This window comes from Vulpes lagopus, chromosome 1 (assembly GCF_018345385.1).
Source record: "Vulpes lagopus strain Blue_001 chromosome 1, ASM1834538v1, whole genome shotgun sequence".
In the NCBI taxonomy this organism is placed as follows: domain Eukaryota; kingdom Metazoa; phylum Chordata; class Mammalia; order Carnivora; family Canidae; genus Vulpes; species Vulpes lagopus.
In genome coordinates, this window is record NC_054824.1 from 145456389 (window position 1) to 145466220 (window position 9832).

A 9832-nucleotide genomic window follows, 5' to 3' on the forward strand; every position below is an offset into this window, starting at 1 on the left:
AGTAGCTGGTAGGCAGCAGAATGGAATTTTGAACCATTTGTTTGAACACGTCCTGTTTGACCCCAAAGCATGTGCTCCTCACCATTACCCTATCCTGCCCTTTTGTGTTGGTACCACATTGGGATGTATTTCCTATTTATGGAGTATTTCATGCAGCTTCCAACTATGGGGTCTTTTTTCTTATATTATGCCCCACTCCTGCACCCTCCACTTCCTAGTCTACCTCTGTTTCATGGAGTCATTACCAGCTACTTGTCATATAGTATTATTTGCTTGCACCATCATTGGTAACTTGAACAATTATTTAACTGAGATCCTGTTAGGTGGATGCTTATTGTACACTACTGGACTGGCTAGAGGCCCTTTTATACCATGAGCTTCCTAAGCACAGAATTGCTGCCTCCCATGCTCTCCCATCATTCTCAGCACCCAGTACAGTGCTGGGTATAAATGTTACCACAATTTTTGTTAAATGAATGAATGAATGAATGAATGAATACATTTTATTCTAATAATTTCAGCTTTGGTAAAAACAAACGATTTTTATATATGAATTGATAGTGACTGAAACACACCCAGAATTGCAATTAGATTGTTAAGTACCATAAATGACATGAGAAGGTGATGGAATAAGAGTTCCCCAGCCTGTATCTCCCACAAAAATACATATTTGGCAGACACCCACAGATAAAAGTGGGACACTCTGAGACCCAGGTAGGATATTGCAAAATCCCACTGCAGCCCAAGACCAAGGAGGATCACTTTGAGAAGGCAGGTACTTGCCCTGGTAGAAGACTCACTGACTATAAGTCCACCTGTAGACCCATACCTGCCTCATCTTTCTGTGGACTCAACTCTAGTCCTATTTGTCCATGGTCTTGCCTCTAGATCTTATTGCCAAGGGGTCCAAGAGGAACAACTTCTGTCCATGTTCCAGTAGCTGGCCCACTGATCTCAGACCTGACTGCTGTTGATGAAGCAGTCCTGTGACCCAGTTCCAGTGGCACTTTACTGCAGTATAGAGGTAGACTTGGCCATCCAGGAATCAGCCTAAAAACGCAGTGGGAGAAAACTCAGGGACTCAGCAAAAATCACACACATTAATGCCCCTGATAACAGGCTTGCTAATTGTGGACTCAACTGCAGATCCAGCAACAGCCATGCTCAGCTATGATCCTGGAGGTAGTCTTATAAGTCCAGGGAATCAGTAGATGGTATTTACCTGCCAAAAGCAATCTGTGAAGGTATCTGATCTTTTAAATATACAGACATCAATGCAAAGTTACACAGATCATGAAGAGTCAGGCAATTATGAGAACATCAATGGAAATTAATAAATCTCCAGCAACTGACCTTAAAGAAAAGGAATCCATTAACTGCTTGACAAAGAATTCAAAATAATAGTCCTAAAGAAGCTCAGTGAGCTATAAATGAACACAACTAAGTGAAATCAGGAAAATAATACATAAACAAAATGAGAACTTTAACAAAGAAATAGAAAACATAAAGAAGAAACAGAAATCTTGGGACTAAAGAATAAAATGATTGAAATGAAAAATTCTATAAAGACCTTCAACAACATAATTGATCATTCAGGAGAAAGAATAAGCAAACTTGAAGACAGGGCATTTGAAATTATCCAGTTAAAAGAACAAAAAGAAGAAAGAACTACAAAAAGTAAAAAACACTCGAATGACTGATGGAACAACAAGTGAATCAATACACATATTATTGAAGTCCCAGAAGAAGCAGAGACTAAAGGCAGAAAGATTATTTTAAAAAATAATGACTGAAAACTTCCCAAATCTGGGGAGGGAAATGTATATCCAGATTCATGATGCCCAAAGAACCTCCAAGAGGCTGAACATCAAAAGTCTAAACCAAGACACGTCATATTTAAATTCTCAAAAGTCAAAGATAAAGAGAATTTTGAAATCAGTAAGAGAAAAGTGACTCATTAAGGAATCTCATACAAAGAAATCCCCATAAAGCTTACAGTGGATTTCTTTAGCAATACTGTAGACCAGGGTAGAATGGGATGATATATTCAAAAAAGTGAAAGGAAAAAAAAACCCCTGCCAATCAAAATACTATACTTACCAAAGCTGTCCTTCAAAAATAAAGAAGAGATAAAGACTTTCCAAGACAAACAAAAGCGGGGGCAGTTAACCACCACTAGACCTGCCTTACAAGAAAAGCAAAAAGGAGTTCTTTAAGGACACCAATGAAAGGACACTAATTAGGAACGTAAAAACACACAGAAGTATAAAACTCCCTGGTAAAGGTAAATGTATTGTCAAATTCAGAATACTCTAAACACAGTTTCTTAGTCCTTCAATCTTCTATGACAAAAATACCATAGTGAGTGGCTTATAAACAACAGAAAATTATTTCTCACAGTTTTGGTGATGGGAAAGTACAATGCTAAGGCATCAGTAGATTCATTTCTGGTGAGGGCCCGCTTCATCATAGACATCCATCTTCTCATGTAACAAGGCAGAAGGGTGTGAGAGCTTCCTCTGGCCTCTTTTATAAGTGTACTAATCTCATTTATGATGGCTCTGCTCTGAAGACTTAATCACTTCCCAAGGCCCCACCATCTCCTAATACTGACCACCTGATGGGTCAGAATTTTAGCATATAAATTTGGGGGGACTCAGACCATAGCATACTTTATGGTGATATAGAATCACTTTTAACTATTGTAGAAGTTTTAAAAGACAAAAGTGTAAAATAACTATAGCTACAATAATTTGTTAATGTATAAACAATATAAAATATACAGATTGTGACATTAATAACAAAATGTGGGGAGGGAGAAGTAAAAGTATAGAGTTTTTATATGTGATTGAAATAAATTTCTTAGCTCAAATCGACTGTTATATAAGATGTTTTATATAAGCCTCATGGTAATCACAAAGAGAAAAAAAACTATAGTAAGTACACAAAAGATAAAAAGAGAGTAATCAAAACACACCACTACAAAAAAAGAAATCAAATCACAAAGGAAGACAATAAGAGAGGAAGAACAAAAAAAGGAACTGCAAAGTCACCAGAAAACAATGAAAAAAATGGCAATAGTAGTCCTTACCTCTCAATAACTACTTTTAATGTAAAAGTATTAAATTTTCCAATAAAAAACACAGAATAGCTGAATGAATAAAAATAATAAAGCTGTATGCTGTCTATAAATGATTCATTTTAGGCACAAGTAGACTCAATGTAAAATGATGGAAAATATATTCCATGCAAATGGTAGCCAAAAGAGAGCAAGAGTGACTACACTTTTGTCAGACAAAACTGATTTTAAGTAAAAAATTGTAACAAAAGACAAAGAAAGTTATTATAGAATGATAAAGTGGGAAATTCATCAAGAGGATATGCAATGATAAATATATATATACCCCATAAAAAGTGCCTAAATATATAAAACAAATAACAGAACTGAAATAAGAAATAGGTAATAATCCAAAATAGTAGGGAACTTTAATAACCTACTTTCAACAGAGGGTAGATCATTCAGACAGAAAATCAATAAAGGAATGGCAGACTTGTACAACACTGTAGAACAAAGAGTCTATGTATCTAATATGTAAACCTAATGGACATATACAGAACATTCTATCCTACAGTAGCAGAATACACATTTTTCTCAAGTGAGCATGAAACATTCTCCAGCATAAATTATGTATGGGTCACAAAACAAGTCTCAAATTTAAGGAGATTGAGTTTTCTGCCCATAATTTTATAAAATTAGAAATCATTAACAGGATGAAATGGGACAGTTCACAAATAATGGAAATGAAGCAACACACTCCAGAACAATCAATGAATGAAAGAAGAAACTGAAAGGAAAATCAGAAAATATCTTGAGAGGGCTGCCTGTGTTGGCTCAGTGGTTGAACATTTGTCTTTGGCTCAGGGTATGATCCCAGAGGTTCAGGATTGAATCCCACTTTGGACCCCTTGTGGGAAGCCTGCTTCTCCCTCTGCCTGTTTCTCTGCCTCTCTCTCTGTGTCTCTCATGAATAAATAAATAAAATATTTCAAGAAAATATCTTGAGAGAAACAAAAATAGAAACACAACATAGTAAAAATTATGGAATATAGTAAAGCAATTCTAAAAGTTAGTAGTGATTAATGCCTACTTTAATAAAAAGAAAGCTCTCAAGTAAAAAACCTAAATTTACACCTCAAGAAGCCCAAAGTTGGCAGAGGAAAGAAAATAATAAAAATTAGGGGAGAAATAAATCAAATAAAAAATAAAAAATAATAGAAAAGAGCAACAAAACTAAGAGCTATTTTTAAAAAGGGATAAACTAAATTGACAAACTCTTAGATGGACCAAGAAAAACGAGAGAAGACTCAAATAAAATCAGAAATCAAAGAGGAGGCATTAAAACCAAAACCACAGAAATATAAACAAATATTACCATGAACAATATACACCAACAAATTGAATAATTCAGAAGAAATCAATACATTTCTAGAAACATACAGCCTACCAAGACTGGATTATGAATAAATAGAAAATCTGAACAGACTGGTAACAAGTAAGGAGATTTAATTGTTAATCCAACTCTCCCCTGCCCCCAACAAAGGGGTGCCTGCATGGTTCAGTCAGTTAAGCATCTGACTCTTGATTTCTGCTCAGGTCACGAGCTTAGGGTCATGAGACTTAACCTCAAGCCAGGCTCCTTGCTTAACGGGGAGTCTGCTTGAGATTCTCTCCCTCTCCCTCTGCCTCTCCCCTCACTCATACTCTATCTATCATCTATCTATCTATCTATCTCAAATGGATTTTAAACAACAACAAAGAAAAGCCCAGAACCAAATGACTTCATTGGTGAATACAACCAAGCACTTAAAGAATTAACTCCAATCCTCTCAAACTCTTCCAAAGAAACAAAGAGGAGAGAACACTTCTAAACATACTTTTATGTTTAGGTCAGCCAAACAAGTACACTACAAGAAAACAAAATTACAGGCCAATATCTCTGATAAGCATAGATTTTAAAAGCCCTAAAATGAAATGAAATGTTAGCCAACTCAATTCAACAGAGTATTAAAAGGATCATGTGTAATTTACCCCTGGGATGACCCAACTTGTGCAAGGCAATAAATGTGATACACTACATTAACAAAATGAAGGATAAAAATCTAAGGATCATCTCAATAGATGCATAAAAACCATTTCAAAAAATTAAACATAATTTCATGATAAAAAAGTCTCAACAAATTATGTATAGAAGGGAATTATCTCTCATATATGACAAACCCATAAATAGCATCATAGTCAATAGTGAAAAGCTAAAAGTTTTTCCTTTCAGATCAGGAACAAGGCAAGAATGCTTACTCTCGTCACTTCTATTCAATACAGTGCTGGGAGTCTTAGCCAGAGTACCTAGGCAAGAAGGAAATAAAAGACATCCAAATCAGAAAAGAAGAAGTAAAATTGTCTCTGTTTGCACATGGTAGTATATAATAGATAGAAAACCCTAAAGATTCACCAAAAAGGAACGCCTGGGTGGCTCAGCAGTTAAGCGTCTGCCTTTGGCTCAGGGCATGATCTTGGAATCCTGGGATGGAGTCCCACATCGAGCTCCCTGCATGGAGCCTGGTTCTCCCTCTGCCAATGTCTCTGCCTCTCTCTCTCTCTCTGTGTGTCTCTCATGAATAAATAAATAAAATCTTTAAAAAAAAAAAGAGTCTGCCAAAAAACTGTTGGAACTAATAAACATATTCAGTAGAGTCAAAAGACACACAGTCAATGTACAAAAATGAGTTACATTTCCATACACTCGCAAGAAACTATTTGAAAAAGAAAACAGGAAAACAATCCTACTTATCATAGCATCAACAAGAATAAAATATTTAGTAATAAATTTGACCAAGGAAGTGAACAATCTGGATACTGAAAACTACAAAACATTGAAAGAAATGAAAGAAAACACAAATAAAAATAAAGACATTCGGTGTTTATGGCTTGGAACATTAATATGTTAAAATGTCCATATTATACAAAGAAATCTACAGATTCATTGTAATCCCTATCAAAATTCCAATGGCATTTTTCACAGGAACAGAAAAAAGAATCATAATATTCATATGGAGTTGAAAAAAAAAAAACCTGAGAGTCAAAGCAATACTGAACAAAAACAAAACTGGCGAAATCATACTGCTTGATTTCACACTATATTACAAAGCTATAGTAATCCAAAACTGGCATAAAAGTACATATAGAGCAATGAAACAGAATCAAGGACCCAGAAATAAATCCACACACTTACAATTGACTAGTGTTTAACAAGAGTGTTAAGAACACACAGTGGGGAAAGAATAGTCTTCTGTATAATGTGCTGGTAAAACTGAATACCCACATGAAAAAGAATTGGGCCCTTATATCTCACCATGTACAAGAATAAACTTAAAGTATATTAATGAGTTACGTATAAGACCCAAAACTATAAAATTTCCAGAAGAAAATATAGGGAGAAAGCTTGTCATTGGTCTGGGACATGATTTTTTGGATGAAGCACAAGGAAAAAAAGAAAAATAGACCAATAGAATTGTATCAAAATAAAAAGCTTTTGCACAGCAAAGGAAATAAGCATGAAGAGATAACTTACAGAATGGGAGAAAATATTTGTAAGCCACATATCTGATAAGGAAGGTTAATATCTAATATATATAAGGAACTCTAACAAATCAACAATAAGAAGACAAATAGCCTCATTAAAAAATAGGTAGGGACCAGAATTGATATTGATATTCTTAATAGAAGAAGGCCAATAGTACATGAAAAGATGCTCAACATCACTCATCATCAAGGAAATGCAAATCAAAAACCACAATGAGACATCATCTCACATCTGCCAGATTGACTATTATCATAAAGATAAAAGATAACAAGCATTGGCTAGGAAGCAGAGAAAAGAAACTCTGCGCACTGCTGGTGAGAATGCACTTGGAGTAGCCATTATGCAAAACAGTATGAAGTTTCCTTAAACAATTAAAAATTAAACTACCATATGATCCACCAATCCCACTTCTGGATATCTATCCAAGGGAAATGATACTTATTTCTTGAAGAGACACCTGCCGCATCCTTTACAATAGTGGGGATATGGAAACAATCTAAATCTCTACTGATCAATGAATGGATAAAGACAACATGGCATAGATACACAATGGAGTATCAATCAGCCTCGAAAAAGAAGGAAATCCTGCCGTTGTGACAACATGGATGAACCCCGAGGACACTACACTCAATGAAATGCGCCAGACCCAGGTGAATACTGCATGACCTCAATTTTATGTGGAATCTAAAAAAGCTGAACTTGCAGAAGCAGAGAATAAATAAATGCATAACATGGTCACTAGAGTTAATGGTAATATATACTTGAAATTTGCTAGGAGAGTAGATCCTGAGAGGTCTTACAAACACTCGCACAAAAGGTAAAGTGAAAAGATAGAAATGTTAATTAGCTCAATCATAGTACTTATTGTAATAATACATGTATATGAAAATATCATCTTTTGCATCTTAAATATGCACAATTTTTGTCACTTATGCTTCAAAAGACATGGGGAAAAAGAATGTTGTTTGCTTTAGGTTTTCCCCATGCCTTACTCACCTCCCCTCTGGGTCTCTCCCTTCCCGTGTTCTTTATCTGTGCATCACTGTTATGGTTTGTATTCAAGTGTCGGGAAAGGGAGACATCCTTTGTGCTAAAGACCATGCCTCCCCTGCTCAGGACCAGGACCTGGGCTTGTCATACAAGCAATAAATAAATGTCCTTTGCAGAGAGAAAAGGAAGGTCTTCTGTGAGGAAGGCAATACTGAACAAGCAAGCATCATATACCTTCTGGACTTCATGAAATAATATTTATTGTAGAAAAACAATGAAGAGATTCTTAACTGTTGTGGTCATTGAGTTTCCTTCTCGTAAGACTGAGGGTTTATCTCAGCTCTGACCACTCCTTCAACTTCAAGGGCGAAGCCCCTGAGATGTAGGGTGAATCCTAAGAATATCATCTCCCCACACAGGAAAGAATATCTGAGCCCCAAGAAGGGCTGGGGCTAGGGTGGAAAGAGAGGCTATCCCTGCCCTCCTGGGGCCCCTGTCGGGCAGTTCTACTCACCCAGGACCAGCACTGACACCCACAGCAGCATGAAGACCTGGCTGAGACCAAAAGAGAGGTTTTCTCAAGAGTAACAGCGTTGGTTTTGATCTTAGAGTAGTACGCTGTCACAGCGGCCCCAAGGAGCACATCTGAGAAATTTCTTTTTCAAAGAGCAGAATGCATTAGTGAATTAGAAAAAAGGAAGTGGAAGTACCCATTTTAACTACTAATCAAAATTTCCTGCCTTATGATCGAAGTGAGAACATAATGCTAGGGTTTTAAAAAAGCACATATCCTTGTCCCCACAAGTTCTAATGCTAGGAAATTACCTTAAGGAAAGTATGTGTAGATAGTCTAAAAGAATGTTATGGTAGCGTCATTCATAATTGCCAAAATGCTAAGAACACATGAAAGATCATGAATAGGGGACTGTTTACAAATATTCTGACACAGCTCTATGACAACACACAATACAGCCATTAAGAATGAGGTAAACCCACATGGATAAGCAGGCAACACCACTCTAGTTAGTGAGGAGAAGAAAACATGAATAGATCGGTACATGTAGTATTGTCCCAATGGGGAACATGTGAAAAATGGAATTCATGTGTGCATAAACCGATAGAAATATACTTTTTTCCTGGAAAGTATACCTAAAATAGTAGTTACAGTGAACTTGTGGATGGGAAGGAAACATTTGTTTTATGTCTTTCTATGTCTGATTTTTTTAAAATTAATGTTAGTGTATTGCTTTTATAACTTTTTAAGTCAAGTTTCCATCCTGGTCAACAACGATCCTTAAGATCCTTTAGTACCATGAGGAACGTCAGTTTCTTCCTTTCAAATAATGTTTCTTACCCCTTCTTTTTTAGATCCATGCCTTGGTCCTCCTAAGGGGACATCTCATGTCTACAAATGCACATCACTTTACATATATTATGCTACCTCCCACTTGCAGTACTCAGAGATAAGAAAAGCATATATGGGTAAATAGAAACGAATCCATCTTAGTCCAGCAGAAGATGCGAGTGAAGAGCCTTTACATGTTATTGGATACAAACAGCGCTGCTATGAATATTCTTGGATGGTTCTTCTGCTGCGTGTGTAGACACATTTCTACTGGGTACTTACCTGAGAGTGGAATCAGTGGCCCATAAAGCTTGCATATATTTTTAGAAGATAAAAAATTATTTTTTAATAATTTAAAATTAAATTATTTTCCACTAAATTATTTTCCAAAGCGGCTGTGCTAATGCACAGCACACCCCATCAACCAGTGTGTGTGCGATTTCTCGTTGCTCTAAAATCCTTGCTGACATTGATAAAACATGTAGTCTTGTAAATTCTGGCCCTTCTGATGGGATAATCCCAGTGTGGTTTCAAATGTGTGCCTGGTGAACTTTGGAACTGAGCATCTTTCGTATTTTCGTATTCTTTTTGGGTGTGTGAAATGCATTTAAATCCTTTCCCATTTTTCTCTTGTTTTTCAGTCTTTCTCATTTCGTATTGTGGGGCTTTTAAAGCTGGATATGGATCCTTTTTCGGCTACATATTGCGATATCTTTCCTGGTCTGTGGCCTGCCTGTTCACTCTGTGATAAGAGCCTCTGACAAACCACCACTATAAGTCTGATGTGCCCTTTATCAATCCTTTCCTTTATGGTTAGAGCTTTTTCTGTCCCTTTCAGGAAATTTTATCTACTCCA

At 36.2% G+C, this 9832-nt stretch overlaps 1 protein-coding gene across 2 annotated transcripts in view; it reads right to left on the bottom strand.

Annotated features, from left to right (window-relative positions):
• Positions 1-8279, bottom strand: part of FCRL5 (Fc receptor like 5) — a 33931-nt gene extending 25652 nt beyond the window's left edge. For both annotated transcript variants that reach the window (XM_041748081.1, XM_041747301.1), the window contains exon 1: positions 8146-8279. In XM_041748081.1, coding sequence (XP_041604015.1) covers positions 8146-8176 — 31 coding nt within the window. In that variant the 5' untranslated portion in view covers positions 8177-8279. The remainder of the gene's footprint in view (positions 1-8145) is intronic.
• Between the last annotated feature and the right edge of the window lie 1553 nt (positions 8280-9832).